This window comes from Rhinoderma darwinii, chromosome 3, assembly GCF_050947455.1.
Source record: "Rhinoderma darwinii isolate aRhiDar2 chromosome 3, aRhiDar2.hap1, whole genome shotgun sequence".
NCBI lineage: Eukaryota > Metazoa > Chordata > Amphibia > Anura > Rhinodermatidae > Rhinoderma > Rhinoderma darwinii.
In genome coordinates this window covers 429,157,849-429,175,648 of record NC_134689.1, presented here as the reverse complement: position 1 = coordinate 429,175,648, position 17,800 = coordinate 429,157,849, and the positions used below count along the sequence as shown (strand labels likewise).

General features: G+C 40.3%; 1 protein-coding gene across 1 annotated transcript; it reads left to right on the top strand.

The window, feature by feature from the left end:
- The first annotated feature begins 15,135 nt into the window (after positions 1 to 15,135).
- Positions 15,136 to 16,059, top strand: LOC142750760 (olfactory receptor 5G26-like). Its single transcript, XM_075859737.1, has one exon. The coding sequence runs from the start codon at positions 15,136 to 15,138 to the stop codon at positions 16,057 to 16,059; it is 924 nt and encodes a 307-aa protein (XP_075715852.1).
- The last annotated feature ends 1,741 nt before the right edge of the window (positions 16,060 to 17,800 follow it).

Sequence of the window (17,800 nt, the reverse complement as noted above, 5' to 3'; positions counted from 1 at the left end):
CCGGGATTAAATGGCGCCGTGTTTACTCAGGTCAGTAATAGTACTGACCTGAGCGCGAACGTTCTACTTAGCAGGACGTACTATTACTGACCTGAGCGCGAAGGGGTTAAACTTTTTTTTATTGCATTCTTTCTGAATATTTGTAACTTTCTCAAGCTTGTGTCCCCCCCATGGTATTGGACTCCCCATGGCTACACTATGTCTGTGCTGTAGTTTTTCCATCTATAAAAAGGGACAGCAGTGATGACTTTGTCTGTTTTATTGACCAGGAGATAATATTGTGTTTTCACCTTTATTTTACAATGTAAAATGTATTTTGATTATTTTTTTCAAAAAAATAAAAAAAAAACTGAAATGCAAGAAAGTAAAGGCAGGTAAGATGAGAGAGGCACATGAATGGTCTAGGTCTTCCCTGATGTGGGTATAATTTATACAGTACTTGTCTTGAGCTCATCAATGGTTCTCATTCCTGACAAAGTCTGATCATGTATAGAGGAAGCATTGACTGAAATTGAAATTTGTGGATTTTTCGTACAACTTTTGTTTCTTCACATATAGATAGCAAAGCCGTGATGCTAATTTTAACCCTTCCTTTAGTCTATAGTCTATATACAGTATAAGGCAGGTAAATCCCACTAGCAGCCCTCATATGATCATATGAATAGGACCTTTTTTATAATTATAAGGGGTAGTGTGGCTAAATGCCGCACTTTAAAGGCAGAACTTGAAGCTTCTGAAGGGCCAAAATGCAAAATCTGTAATATGAACGCCCACCTAACATGTGCCATTTATAATACTTGTGTCAATATTACTAAAATCTATTTTGTCATATAATTTGGCACCTATAGACTTTTATGGGGGGGGGGGGGCTACTGCACTTTCATATGCCTCCAATTTCATACTATAGCATATAGAGGCTTTCTCTCTTGGATACCATACAAATTGTGTATTATGGAGGTAGAGTATTACTTCTAGGGTAGAATACCTCCATATAAATGTGCTATATGAATGTACAGTGCAATAGCCCACAGAGTGTCTACAGCTCCATAGGCTACAGGTACTCCATGTAACCCTGCACAGTCCCCTGCACACAGTCATGTATATGTGACCTAGAGAAGATTAAGTAGAACATGTTTTATGAGATTAGAAAAACATGAATGCCTCTTCCAGAAATAGCGCCACTCCGGTCCTTTTGGTTGTGTCTGGTATAGCAGCTCAGCACGCAGGAACTTGAAATCCAGACAGGAGTGGCACTTTTTCTGAAAGAAATACAAAATGTTATAGTATTTTATATTACCGCAAATATATGTATTATAATTTAAGATTTCATTCATTAATTTTTATTGTTATGATAAAGGGATTAATGTCAAATTACATTTAAAATAGAGTTTAAAAAATTTATAATTTTTATTTTAAAATGTAATTTTTATTTTACATTTTAATTTTTTTATGACATTTAATTCAACATAATTTTGTGTTTGAGGAAGTTTTCCTATGGAACTAAATATGTTGTAATTATTTATTATAATTTATTATCAATTTTTAATCTCTCGAGAGTGTTTGGCGTGCCGCCTATGAATCTTTAAAGATTTTATCTCGTTTGATGTTTCTGTTTGTTTTTACTTCTGTGAGTATGGAATAAACTTAGCGTGGAGCGGACAATTTTTAGAAGGTGTTGCACTATGTCTCTTCTTTTCATCTACTAGAGACATAGGATCTTTTTACTACCATGATCTTATTAAATGTCGGGAGACGATATGAAGCTCTGTGGAACTACAGGGATAAGAATCACCACCTACACCCTCACTGGATTGCGGACTGTCTACTGCTATTTCCTGAGAGAGAGTGTCTATACCAAATTCGTAGTGAACTGTTTAAACCAGTGCCGTCTGAGCGATACACAATGGCGGATAATCATTAGGGCGGTTCGAGCGGCCGCCCGGGGGCCCAAGGCTCCCAGGGGGCCCATGGCCAGCCAAACCGCACATGATCGCACGGGCCCCCTCATGCCCGGTGGCGTTGCTAGCACCGGTGATGGCCCCGGTGCTCGTGGCAGCCATATTCAGTGGCGTAACTATATGGGTCGCAGCAGCCAGGGGGGCTATAGTACTATATATGTAATAAGCTACAAGGGCCCCTGTTACTATAGTAACTGACAGTACTTACCCCTCCTCTTCCTGGAGTACATCGGAAGTTTTGATGTCACAGCGCTGTGCGCAGCGCATAATGTCACGACAATATGTGCTGTGCACAGCATCCCGACACTTGATGGAGTGAGGACCTGCGGCCGAAGAGGAGGTAAGTTTAATTTTAGTGTCTTGCTGATGGGTCGGGTTCCGACACCCGGGACCACCGCCAATCAGCTGTTTTGAAGGGGTTGCAGCCGCTCATACGAGCGCTACTTCCCCTTAATTCCGGTCACTTTCTCACTCTGAATCGACGACACGGACGTGTCAGCGATTCACAGTGTAAGCAAGTGAGGGAAATGAAGGGGAAGCAGCACTCGTACAAGCTCTGCACCCCCTTCAAGACAGCTGATTGGCGGGGGTCCCGAGAGTCTTACCCCGACCCATCAGCTATTCATGGCCTATACTGAGAAAGGCTATCAATGTTTAGAGACTGGACAACCTTTAAAGCCTACCGTGTGTTAGGCTTAGATACAGGGTCCCAGGTTACACTGCATAAGAATGCTGTCTGCTGCACCATGTATCTAAGCCTACCTTAGGCTTAGATACAGGGTCCAACAAACAATATCACACATGCACATGGGCCCTGTTCACATCACCGCTGCCCTTCCTTTGAGGGGTTACGTCTGGTTAACCCTCAACAGAAAGGCAAACGGAAACCTTGGCTTCTGTTTGCATCACCATTGATCTCAATGGTGATGGAAACTTTGCTAATGGTTTCCGTTTGTCACTGTTGTGAACGGGTTCCGTTGTTTTGGTGGAATTAATAGTGCGGTCGACAATGCAAAACCACGGAACCCTGCCACAACGGTGAGAAACGGAAATCTTTAGCAACTTTTCGGTCACCATTGAGATCAATGGTGAGGGAAACAGAAGCCGAGGTTTTAGTTTGCCTTTCTGTTGAGGGGTTAACCTGACGGAACCCATCAATGGAAGGGCAGCAGTGATGTGAACAGGCCCTTACTAATGGTTTTTTTTTGTGTTTTTTTTTTTTTACAAGTTTGGTTTTTGGACTACATCGGATTCGATGACGTTTTTTTTATTCTCAATAAAATGGTTAATGAGTGTTGTGTGGGGGTGTTTTATTTCAATAAATATATTTTTTCTATGTCTTTGTATTTTTTTTTAACTTTATCGCTACCAACTTACTAATGGCCGCTGACAGGTTGACAACCTCCATTACTAAGGCGGGGCTTAGTGTTAGCCGGTGAAAAGGCTGACACTAACCCCCATTATTACCCCGGTACCCACCACCACCAGTGGTACCAGGAAGAGACGGGTGTGCACTAGGCGGCCACAGGCTGCTATTATTAGGCTGGGAAAGGCCAAAAACAGTGGCCCTTCCCAACCTGGTAATGCTGCCTGCTGCTGCTGTGTTGTATCTGGCTGGTTATAAAAAATGGGGGGGACCCCATGTCATTTTTTTAAATAAATAATTGGACAGCACGATGTGGGGTTCCCCCATTTTTATAAGCAGCCAGATACAACATAGCAGCAGCAGGCTAGCGTTACCAGGGTGGGAAGGGTCACAGTTTTTGGCCTTTCCCAGCCTAATAATACCAGCCTGCGGCCGGCCCAGAGCCCCCTCCATCACTACAGATGGTTGGGTACAAGATCAAACCCGGCTCTTCCTGGTGGCGCTGGGTACGAGGGTAATAATGGGGATTAGTGTTAACCTCTTCATATCTAACATTAAGTCCCCCCCCCTTAGTAATGGGCGTTGTCAATCAGCCAGCATCTATTACTAAGGTGGTAATTATAAAGTTTAAACAAACTTTAAACATAGATAAATTATTTTATTGAAATAAAAATTCCACACATCCCTTGTTATCCATTTTATTGAGAATAAAAAAAAAAGCAGTTGTTGAAGTAGTCCTCAAATCTGAAGTAGTCCAACAACCAAACTTGTAAAAAAAATACAAACACAAAAATAATTAGTAACACATCAAAAAGGAAAATAAGTTTTATACTTACCTTTCCTGGCTACAGCGCTGGAGATGCAATGTCAGCGAGCTGGGCCCTATATCTAATCCTATCATGTGGGATACTGTCTGCTGGGCCCTATATCTAGTCCTATCATGTTTGATACTGTCTGTTGAGCCACTGTATCTAATCCTCTAATGAGTGCTACCATCTGTTAAGCCGCTGTATCTAATCCTATCCATAGCTATAGGGCCGTAGTGCTATAGATATTCTGTCTCATATATATATATATAAATATACACTACCGTTCAAAAGTTTAGGGTCACTTAGAAATTTCCTTATTTTTGAAAGAAAAGCACAGTTTTTTTCAATAAATTAATCAGAAATACACTCTATACATTGTTAATGTGCTAAATGACTATTCTAGCTGCAAACGTCTGGTTTTTAATGCAATATCTACATAGGTGTTTAGAGGCCCATTTCCAGCAACCATCACTCCAGTGTTCTAATGGTACATTGTGTTTGCTAACTGTGTTAGAAGGCTAATGGATGATTAGAAAACACTTGAAAACCCTTGTGCAATTATGTTAGCACCGCTGTAAAAAGTTTTGCTGTTTAGAGGAGCTATAAAACTGACCTTCCTTTGAGCTAGTTGAGAATCTGGAGCATTACATTTGTGGGTTCGATTAAACTCTCAAAATGGCTAGAAAAAGAGAGCTTTCATGTGAAACTCGACAGTCTATTCTTGTTCTTAGAAATGAAGGCTCTTCCATGCGAGAAATTGCCAAGAAACTGAAGATTTCCTACAACGGTGTGTACTACTCCCTTCAGAGGACAGCACAAACAGGCTCTAACCAGAGTATAAAGAGAAGTGTAAGGCCCTGCTGCACAACTGAGCAACAAGACAAGTACATTAGAGTCTCTAGTTTGAGAAATAGACGCCTCACAGGTCCTCAACTGGCAGCTTCATTAAATAGTACCTACAAAACGCCAGTGTCAATGTCCACAGTGAAGAGGCGACTCCGGGATGCTGGCCTTCAGGGCAGAGTGGCAAAGAAAAAGCCATAGCTGAGACTGGCTAATAAAAGGAAAAGATTAATATGGGCAAAAGCACACAGACATTGGACAGAGGAAGATTGGAAAAAAGTGTTATGGACAGACGAATCAAAGTTTGAGGTGTTTCGATCACACAGAAGAACATTTGTGAGACGCAGAACAACTGAAAAGATGCTGGAAGAGTGCCTGACCCATCTGTCAAGCATGGTGGAGGTAATGTGATGGTCTGGGGTTGCTTTGGTGCTGGTAAAGTGGGAGATTTGTACATGGTAAAAGGGATTTTGAATAAGGAAGGCTATCACTCCATTTTGCAACGCCATGCCATACCCTGTGGACAGCGCTTGATTGGAGCCAATTTCATGCTACAACAGGACAATGACCCAAAGCACACCTCCAAATTATGCAAGAACTATTTAGGGAAGAAGCAGGCAGCTGGTATTCTATCTGTAATGGAGTGGCCAGCGCAGTCACCAGATCTCAACCCCATAGAGCTGTTGTGGGAGCAGCTTGACCGTATGGTACGCAAGAAGTCCCCATCAAGCCAATCCAACTTGTGGGAGGGGCTTCTGGAAGCATGGCGTGAAATTTCTCCCGATTACCTCAGCAAATTAACAGCTAGAATGCCAACGGTCTGCAATGCTGTAATTGCTGCAAATGGAGCATTCTTTGACGAAAGCAAAGTTTGAAGGAGAAAATTATTATTTCAAATAAAAATCATTATTTCTAACCTTGTCAATGTCTTGACTATATTTTCTAGTCATTTTGCAACTCATGTGATAAATATAAGTGTGAGTTTTCATGGAAAACACAAAATTGTCTGGGTGACCCCAAACTTTTGAACGGTAGTGTATATATATATATATATATATATATATATAAAAATGAAAGAAATGCTTGAAAAAGGTCCTATAGCAGGACGGAAACGTTGCAGCTGTTGACTGAATAAATCACATACTTTTTGGAACCATCGGAGTGCTTTGGGATTTCTTTTGTTTATGTCTTATAATCCACGGATCTGGATTAACTGCTTGCACCCATTACCATGTTGGAATCTGTCGCAGAGTGCTGCTTATCTCTACCTATATATATATATATATATATATATATATATACATATAGATATCTCTATATATCTCTCTATATATATATATATATATATATAGTACAAAAATAAGGCAGCACTCCGTTCAAATATAGGTGAAAAAGAGGGTACTTTATTGTCCCATAAAAAGCAACGTTTCAGCTCCTTCCACTGGAGCCTTTCTCAAGGCTTGAGAAAGGCTCCAGTGGAAGGAGCTAAAACGTTGCTGTTTATGGGACAATAAAGTACCCTCTTTTTCACCTATATTTGAACGGAGTGCTGCCTTATTTTTGCACTATATACAATTGGGATCTTGGTCTGCTTCCATTGGCGTGCACCCACATTATACCGGTGCTGCTGGATCTTTTTGTCTACCTATATATATATATATATATATATATATATATATATATATATATATAAAAGATCAGTCAGATCACTATAGGAGGTAAACTGTACCATCAACCACTAATTATAGTAAATATACAAAGAATTAAAGTCACAGGCGTATAACTTATAACCCTTAGGCATAAAGAATGTATATACAGACAGGCATAACTCACAATAATAGTACACCTAATATTAAAAAAAAATGGATCTGCCAGCAGTAATGCAGAGGTAACCCAAAAATATATATGGGACATTAAATAATAATCAAAAAATAGAATGGCATACCACTACCCAGAGTGACACTATATATGTCACAGAAAAATAGATAAGTAACTTACCCCTGTGCATTACTTGAAAATTGAGAATATGCTTATTTATAAATTCGGCCGAGCATGCCGTTTTGTTTAATTAAGAGAAGAGAATGTGCCACGCATGCTGCAATCCAGTATGTCCGATGCTTCTTTTCCCCTACACCTGCCGTCGGGGAAATTTGCCTGGCACCATATACATTAGATATTTGGCCAAGTTTTGTCTGATGTGTTTGGGCACCTGAAGTATTATTTATTTTTTCTACTAGATCTGTTTATTTGTCAGCTAAGCCAAAAGATCAGTCCCGCACTTGGAGAACGAGATTCATACTTTCTAGAAAAACACTAAAATTCACTATACAAAGTTGCTAGAAAACATGATTCTTTAAAGTGCCCACTGAAGTGTCAGTAGTGGATCAGCTCTGACGTCATCAGCGCTGGTCCATCAGAGGGCAGTGAAGGAGGAGGGGGTGTGTCTCAGACTTGCAGACTACACTCCTTATGCAAGTCTGAGACGGCGGGGGCCATGTTGGATGGAAGACAACGGGGACCGAGAACGAGGCAACGGACATAGAAGAACCAACGGGATGGACACTAGGTAAGTTAAAAATCATTGTACTATTTTTGGTTTATTTTTTTGTGGGGACTGGAGGGTCGCTTTAAGCTTTTCTTACTCATAGCACATGTCCTGCAAATACATCACATATGTAAATTATCTATAACCAATCAACATCAGATCGTCAGAAAACACGTTACCTACGTCACATACGACATCACAAATAAAATGCAAATTCATGAGACACATATGGCCCTTATCAATCCCTCTATTAGAATGCAATGTTACACCATGTTAAACACATAAAAAACAGAACAATGTAAGTGATGAATAGTAAATACATGAACATTGTTGCATAAAATAAGAAACATTATTTTCCATTTTAGTTCATGCCCACAGGACTCTCATATTCCCTGTCAAGTAAGATACGTTTCTGATCTCCTACTTGTAGAGACTTCTTGAACTTTTTAATTACAAACAGTTGATCTCTGGGTGACAATGCTATTATGTCACAATCTGGGGGTATGTGGACCCACTACGCCGCTCTGCCGTAGAGGAGTGGCAGCTGGCCAAACAACATTCTATGCAAAGTCCTTATTACGAGAGTACCTGTAAGAGCTCCGACAGTAGCAGAGGCTTTGGCACGGGTGGTACTTGACGTGGCAGATGATGTCAGACATGGCGGATGATACCAGACGTGGTATAAGGCACCAGGCGTGGCAGATGACAGCAGACGTGGCAGATGACACACACAACTCCCACTAAAGGCTAGGTACAGGAGACAATACAGCAACATGATACAGGATACGGGATATGGGAACACTGGGAGCACGATAACAACTAAGGGACCATTTGCAATACGAACATGGGTAGACAACAACGCTCAGGCAAGGAGGGGAAGGGCAGAGCCCTTTTTATAGTTCAGGGTGATCTGGGGATAGGTTAGGGAAAATTTAATAAGTGTGTGTGCTGGCCCTTTAAGACCGTTATGGCTCTCAGAATATAGCGACAAAACTCACATTTAATTTTCAACAATCAGTTTTTCCCTTGTAAAGGTAGTAAAACATAAAGAAAACTATATAAATTTGTTATCGCTGTAATCGTATTGACCCACAGAATAAAGTTAACATGCCGTTTTTACCACACAGTGAACGCCGTAAAAATAAAACCACCCAAAAGATTGAGGAATCACTGTTTTTTTCCTATTCCACCCCACATATAAGTTTTTGCTCTTTTCCCACTAAATTATATGGTACAAAAAATGGTGCTGTGAATATCTACAACTCATCTCACAAACAACAAGCCCTCATATGGCAATATTGATGGAAAAATAAAAATGTTATGGCTTTTGGAAGTGAAAATCCGATAAATGGTTGTGGAGGGAAGAGGTTAAAGTAGTTGTCTAGGCACCGCTCCTATTTGCTGTTCTATCCCTCTATTGCACATTTGGGAATTTATCCACATGCCACTGCACATGTTTTATCCTTCGCCTAAATAAAACTTGGAAGAAGATTCCTATATTTTAACAGAACCAACAGACTCCTCGCTGGATCTATTTCTTTGTTTCTTCCTGTGCTTTCACGTGTGCCGACACGGGGATCCGTGCTTGAGTGACTCAGCATATCTGCATAGGTGAGATGGAGGAACCCTCCCATATTTTTTCTATCTATTAAACCCATTTTCATAAACCCTATTAGGGAAATGCTACATTTTTGCTCAGGATTGTCCAGAGTTGAGATTTTTTAGAAGGAGTGTCTCTTGCTCTGGAGGTCCTGTCCAATATTACACAGACAGTCCATTGATAGGAATAGGTACTTTGTAATGTTTAATTTCCCCATTTACTGCGAGGTTTACCCACAGATTACAGATGTGATCTGCTATACAGAGCCCCAAACGGTGCCACATTCACACATACAACTTTGTACTGCAGATCTGCAGGGTACTAGGCTGGCATGCCTTGAAACAATGGAACATACACTGCAAATGGTCTGGTGCTGATTAAAGTGAGGTGCAGAGTATAATCGATTCTATTTTTACTCACCAGGGACCGCCACAGGTAGGTTTGGACTAAACCGGTCCGATTCGTAAAAGAGGTTGAAATCCTCAACACCACAAGAAACAGGAATAAATCGATAAACTTTACCGCTCAGACGGTTGCAAACATAAAGTCTAAAGTGTCCATCAAGGGTTCTCCTTTCCCCCAGCTCAAATGCATAAAAGAAAATCCCAACTTCCACCGGTGTGTATCTCTGTATTGCTGGTTCTTGTAGTTCCACACAGCAGTATAACAGTGTGCTGTATAAATACTTGTGATCGATGGTCTAAATCTCCAACAAGGGAGAAAAAAGGAGATGGTGCATTACCTTTTGGAAAAGTGCAAACTCTACGTGTTTATTCCATACTTACATGACATGCCCCAGAGGAAGCCGGAAGGGCCAAACCCAGGGTCGGGCTGTAGAATTTGGCGTGCCGCAAGAGATTTTCTTATGCTCTTATTCTATGTCTGTCTTGTAAGTATGGAATAAACACATGGAGTTTGCATTTTTCCAAAAGGTAGTGCACTATCTCCTTTTTTCTCCCTTGTTGGAGATTTACCCAAATACCCACAATTTTCCTGTGCTAGAGTTCTCATTATTCATATGGCTAATAGGAGAAAAAAATCAGCAGGGGTGCTAATTGCGGTGAAGGATTCTGTTTCTATCATGCTTCTGGATTACGTTGTGTCTGATAAATAATGACTCTATAACAATTGCTAACATTTATGCCCCTAACACCTCGCAGACTTGTTTTCTGAACAGAACAATGCAACTAATTTGGAAAATTCATAATGGTAAATTCATAATTTGTGGGGACTTTAATATCATTACTCCTGATAATCATTGGGATACCACTAGCCGGGGCAGGAGATCTCTCCCAATTCCCTCTCCATGGTTACATACAGAAGATTTGTATGACACGTTCAGATGTTTAAATGCTTCATCCAGGGAATTTACTTTCTATTGACCAAGACACAGGGCCTTTTCAAGGATAAATCTAGTTTTGGTGGACAGGTGGACTTCACATTTAGACCTCAAATCCTCCGAGGTAGGCCTAACAACTTGGTACGGTCATGCCCCCATTTACCTCACCCTTAATGTTTCCCTGTCACCATCTCCTCCCCAATCCAGGAGAAATAACACTTTCCCAAATGAATCTTCCAAAAGATAAATTCGGTACTCTATCATTTGAAGAATAATTTTATTGGAATTTATCCCAGATATAGACTCCTTTGTTACTTGGATTGCCCTTAAGGCAGATATAAGAGGCTTATGAGCCAACAAGCCTCCCATTTAAAAAACAAACACTAGCTGGTTGGAAACCATGTTGACCCAATTATGTTCCTTGGGATCCCAATTACAGCGAGATGATTCAAAGGTTTTACACATTGAATCTTTTGTCCCTAAGACGCAAGCTGAAAATGCTTATTACTATTCTTCCTATAATAAAGCTGGTAAGTTTATGGAACACAGAATAAAACAAAAACAACTGAAATCTAAAATATCATATTTTATATCACCAGATACAAATTCCAAGATTTCCAAACCGCAGGATATAGCTGATAGTTTTAGCTTCTTTTATTTCCAGCTTTACAATTTAAAAGATGACCCATCTACACCACAACCATAGGAGGAGTTAATAGCTCAGTTCTTGGAGTCCATCCATTTACCTTCCCTTACCCAGAAGCAATTTAGAAAACGACAGCTTAGGGGCTGTGATATTGCATTATGTGGGGTTTATTGTGAGCCCTCAGCAGAGAGGAATGATTCTGTAATCAGGTACCACAGGTTGTGTCTCCAGCATATGGACAATCAGATGAGTCAGAGGTGCAGACACAAGACATAAAGTGTCCTCATTGTACAGTCTCCACAGGGGATCACCAGGAGGCACCACCATCACCCAGCTAGTGTGCAGACCAGCAAACCAAGCAGATCCAATTATCTCCCCCACTGTGCCCTCATCCTGGCTGTGGCAGAAAATAGTTGGGTAATACACATAATAGTACAAAAACCACAACTCACCTACAGACAGTGGAAATACAAACTAAAGTCATTATAACAAATCATGGTGAATAGAAACTGCCAAGATGTTCCTCCCTCTGGTATATAAGGGCTTGTCCTGGGGAGGATGGAGATCTCCTGGATGTAGACTTTAATGAGAGCTGAAGCTGAGGCCGGCGCTCTGAGGCGTTTCTTGTAATTACCTGATTTTGGGGACTGTGTGCTGTCCCTGCATTGAAGGCCACTTGTTCTCTAGCATTGGCTGCAATAAATCCAGTTGAAGTTGCCCTGTCGTCACTGGCTCTGTTGATCGTGCATCAACTTAACGAACCATGACATGAGCGATCTAAAATTATGAACCCTCACAGGCGACTAGGGGGGACTGACTCACATTTTGCGTCACTACCCCAACATGTCAATATGTGCCATGGGGCTATAAATTTTATTAGCTTTTATTGTCAAGAGGAAGCTGAGAGACACCAGACCCAACAATGCAGACGAGCTGAAGGCCGCCTATAAAGCAACCTGTGCTTCCATAACACCTCAGCAGTGCCACAGGCTGATCGCCACCATGTCACGCTGCATTGATAACACCTCAGCAGTGCCACAGGCTGATCGCCTCCATGCCACGCCACATTGATAACACCTCAGCAGTGCCACAGGCTGATTACCTCCATGCCATGCCGCATTGATAACACCTCAGCAGTGCCACAGGCTGATTACCTCCATGCCACGCCACATTGATAACACCTCAGCAGGGCCACAGGCTGATCGCCTCCATGCCACACCGCATTGATAACACCTCAGCAGTGCCACAGGCTGATCGCCTCCATTCCACGCCACACTGATAGCACCTCAGCAGTGCCACAGGCTGATCGCCTCCATGCCATGCCACATCGATAACACCTCCGCAGTGCCACAGGCTGATCGCCTCCATGCCACGCCACATTGATGTAGTGATTTATGCAAAAGGAGCTCCGACCAAGTATTGAGGGCATATACTGTACGTACTTTTCAATAGGCCAACATTTCGGTATTAAAAATAATTATTGAAATTGGGCTTACTTAATATTCCAATTTTCTGAGACACTAAATGTTGGGTTTTCATTAGTTGTTAACCATAATCATCAACATTAAAAGAAGAAACTGCTGGAAATAGATCCCTCTGTGTGTAATGAATCTATAGAATATATGAGTTTCACTTTTTGAATTGAATTACTGAAATAAATTCACTTTTTGATGATATTCTAATTCATTGAGAAGGACTGGTATATATATATTTCTAAAATTATTATACCAAAAAAAATAAAAAACTTCCCCCAAAAATATGAATGCATACGATATATGTTTAACAATATACACAAAAAGGGAAGACTGTATGGAGCTGTAGTTTATTTTCTACAGTTTAATTCTTAATTTCTAATAATAATAATAATAATAATGATTTATATTCTGATCAGCATTGAAGGATATTTTTACTCGTTGCTCATTTCCTTAATGACCTACAGTCTGCTCATATTTCTAGGGAACATTCCACATGGGATTCTTTATAGAATATTTAAGACACTCGAGATTCTATATTTTCCACAAGACAAGCACCCAGAACTCAGCGACGGTCTGAATATTCCTGTACATATTCGTCATTATTATTGTTATGTACATATAACGAGCTGACAGCAGATTTATATGTTTAGGTATTTATGTGGTTTTTAGTATTGTTTAATTATGTCCAGTATTAGGCGCTGCTCCAAGTTTGTTTTTTAATTTTTGTTTTTCATCTGTGTAAAGTGTAACTTTTACAGCAGAGTAAGCTGTCATGTGTGTGTGTGTGTGTGTGTGTGTGTGTGTGTGTGTGTGTGTGTGTGTATTTGTGTATGTTCAGTAGTTCTGACCACACTGTTACTTGCAGGATGTACTTTTCATAAGTTTACCTCTTCTTCCCCTCAGTTCTGTACAGTACTGTAAGTTGCAGGGTTCAGTGATATACAATAACAATCAGATACAGGGACAATTTCTAGGGGGACTCTATGGAGGGCACTATCCACAGAAGCCTCTACAGGAGGCTCTTTTAGGGAGCAGTATCTACAGGAGGCTCTATAGGGTGGCTCTATGTATGGGGGCACTATCTACAGGGGGCTCTATGAGGGGCACTATCTACAGGGTACTTTATTCAGGGAACTATTTAGAGGGGGCTCTATGAGGGGCACTATCTACATGGGTCAGTGTGTGTGTGTTTGTGTGTGTATGTTGCTATTATAATCATGTACACAGTGTATTGTGCTATTATAATTAGAGGTGCAGTGCACGGTGCTATTATATTTAGGGGCGTAGTGTGTGGCTCCATGAGAATTTTATCTTTGCTTATAGGTGCAGAAATGTTTGAAAAGTGAGTAACTGAAGACATTTGAGCAGCAAACTGCAGAAATGGGTTGTGGTCAGGAGAAGTCATCATAGAGGTCTGGACCGGATGGAGAAGAAAAAAAGAAAAAGAACGACTAGAATCTGAGATGTCACCTGTGAGTCACTTACTGTAAATGTTTATTCTGCCTCTAATCAGTGCTGTATTCACTGTATGATCTGCAGCAAGATGATGGGTGGTAAGACTTTTTTTTGTGAAACAGCAACTCCTAGCATATCCTTACCATTGTTTGGGTCATGCTGGGAGCTGTAGTTTTATGCCGTACAAACCATTGGCAGGGATTAAACTGAATTTGAAAATGATCTCTGTACTGAGCTGTATTTGTGCTGGTTCTGTATATATGTACTGAGCTTTGTTCTGGTGCTGTATGTATTCACTGAGCTTGGTTCTGTTGCTGTATTTATGTATTGAGTTTTGTTCTGGTGCTGTATATATGTACTGCACTTTTTCTGGTGCTGTATATATCTACTGAGCTTTGTTCTGGTGCTGTATATATGTACTAAGCTTGGTTCTAGAGCTGCATTAATGTACTGAGCTCTGTTCTGGTGCAGTTTGCTACCCAGACATCTGTGGCTCCTTGTTTTTGCAGCATAGCTTCACCTTCCTATGCAAAGCAAACTCCAAGACATGCAGTTCATATTTATATAGTACTGCCATATTGTCCTAAAAAATAATAGGGTCATATGAATAGTTCCCCCCAAAATAATAGTGCCAATCACAAAGTGTCCATTAAAATATTGCCATATGCATAGTGACCCCTCAGTAGCACCGCACTTTGAGGTTGTGGGAGGCCTTCTAGGTCCCCAAGCTAATGGATGTCCTAGTGCTCCTTGGTCTGGCTCTATAATTCGACCCTAGGTGGGTCTACAGATAATTTAACTAAATGACAAGGTTCCATATTCCAAACACTTCTTATAATCTCTTATAATTCCTGTTTATATGGTGTTTATAAAAGTTGTTATATTCATATATAGGCATGTTCCATGTTTTGTGTTAACAGAGACGTTACCTCAGCAATACCTGGTCCAATGAGGCGTTCTCTCGTTTCAGGTTCAGCGTTTGGATATATTAGTTACACCAATAAATGGCCTAATTCTCATTTGCAAGTTTCCATTAGATATAATATTCTAGTAAAAAATATTCTCCATCTTTTATTTATTCTACCAACGTGCTTGCACAATGAACCAGACAATGATAACTGAAATATTTCTCGTTGGCTTCCATAATCTTCAAGATTTAAAGTTCTTTGTCATCTTTATGTGCCTGGTCATGTACTTTGCTACAATAACTGGGAATCTCACCATTTTCTTGTTGGTTTCCACCAGTCATCACCTCCGATCTCCAATGTTCTTCTATCTTGGTCACCTCTCTTTCTCTGATATCTTGCTCATTTCCAACATTGTCCCATTTTTGGTGCATATTACACTGTTTAATGGTGGCCTACTGTCCCTTAAGGGCTGTATAACTCAGTGTCTTCTGCTGACAGCAATGTCCTATGACCGTTATCTCGCTATTTGCAGCCCTCTGCACTACTCCACCATTATGAGCCCACGACTATGCGTATATATAGTTATATTTTGCTGGTCTTTGGGATTTATAATAACTCTGGTACCAATATTATTGATGCAGACATTGTGGTTCTGTGGTCCCAATGTCATTGACCACTTCTTCTGTGACCTTGGACCTCTTCTGGAGCTATCCTGTTCAGATGTTTCCATAGTAAAATATGAGGTGCTGTCTCTCTCTGGTCTCTTAACCATTATCCCCTTTGTGTTTATTGTGGTCACCTATGGTTATATTTTTCTAACTATATTGAAGATCACTTCAGTCACTGGGAGGAAGAAGACATTTTCGACTTGTAGTTCTCACCTGGCTGTTGTATGTACTTATTATGGAGCACTCTTTGCAATTTATGTAGTACCCCGCAGACGGTATTCATTGAATGTCAACAAAGTGGTATCTCTCATGTACTCGGTGGTCACCCCTTTATTTAATCCTATTATATATGGCTTAAGAAATCAAGAAATCAAGATGGCCATCCGAAATTATCTTCTGATAAGTAGTAGAAACCCCAGAAAATTATTTTGTATTCTTCTTTTATGAAATGCATTGAAATTATTTAAAAAATATAAAGTCCCTTGTGAGGAATATATATGTACAGTCTTAAGCAAAACTTTAGGCACCTCTTGTCAAATGACTTGTTAACCCCTTCCCGCATGCAGCCATTTTTCAGATTTTCTCTTTAGTTTTTTCTCCCCACCATCCAAAAGACATAACTTTTTTATTTTTCCATCAATATTACTTATGAGGGCTTATTTTTTGCATAATGAGTTGTAGATGTTTACGGCACCATTTATTATACCATACAATGTAGAGGGAAACAGGAAAATAAATATTTGTGGGGTGGAATAGGAGAAAAACAGCGATTCAGAATTTTATCGGCATTCACCATGTGGTAAAAACGCCATTTTAACTTTATTCTGCGGTTTATACGATTACGGAGATATCAAAGTTTTTGTTATGTTTTACTACATTGACAAGGAACAAAATGATTGTTAAAAATATATTTGAAATAGATTCAGCGGTATGAGGACTTGCGGAGCGAGCTGTATTTTTTATTGGTACAATTTTGGGATACTTGATACTTTTTGATGACTTTTTTTTCCATTTTTTTGTGGGGGATGACGTGACCAATAACAGCGATTCTGGCATTTAAATTTTTTCGTTTTTTACGGAGTTCAACAGGGGGCTAAATAAGAATATATAGCAATAGTTTGGACTTTTACAGATGCGGCAATACCAGTTATGTTATTTGTATTTATTTTATTACATTGTGCTTGGGGGAAAATCTGAAAAGTTTTTTTTTATTATTTTAGCGTATATATAATTTTTTTACTAGTCCCCCTAGGGGACTCGAATCAGGGATTGTTGGGTCACTTGCATGATATACTACAATACTAATGTATTGACGTATATTGTTGTACTGTTGAAAGCAGGGCTTCATAGGAGTACAAAGATGGCAGACCTGAGGGCCTTCAACAGGCCCCCAGGCTGCCATGCCAACTGTCGGCACCCCGCGATCACGTCAGTACAACTTAACAGGGGGCTGCCCCCATTTTTAATTTATAGTAAAAACACAGACAATACTCCCTCCCAATCTCTCCTTGTTAATGAAGTAGGCACAGATAGTACTGCCTCCCTGTAAATTATATAAGTACAGGTAACACTGGCTCCCTGTATCTCCCTGTAAATGATGAAGGTACAGATAGTACTGCCTCCTTGTTTCTCCATGTAAATTACGTAGGCACAGATGGTGCTGATTCCCTGTCTCTCCTTGTTAATGATGTAGGTACAAATGGTACGGCCTCCCTGTCTCTCCCTGTAAATGATGTAGAGACAGATAGTACTGTCTCCCTGTCTCGTCCTTTAAATGAAGTAGGCACAGATAGTAAAGCCTCCTTGTCTCTCCATGTAAATAATGTAAGTGTAAGTGTAGATAGCACTGCTTCCCTGTCTCTTCCTGTAAATGATGTAGGTACAGAGAGTACTGCCTACGTCTCTCCCTGTAAATTATGTAGATACAGATAGTACTGCCCCCTGTCTCTCCCTGCAAATTATGTAGGCACAGATAGTGCCGTCATCCTGTCTCTTCCTATAAATGCTGTAGGCACAGATAGTAAAGCCTACTTGTCTCTCTATGTAAATGATGTAATTACAGATAGTACTGCTTCCCCGTCTTCCCAATGATTTTTAACTCATATGTCTCATAAATGGGACACTTATTTTAGAAAGTGACTTTTGTGAATTTTTACTGTGTATTAACATGTGACCCTTATCTAAAAGA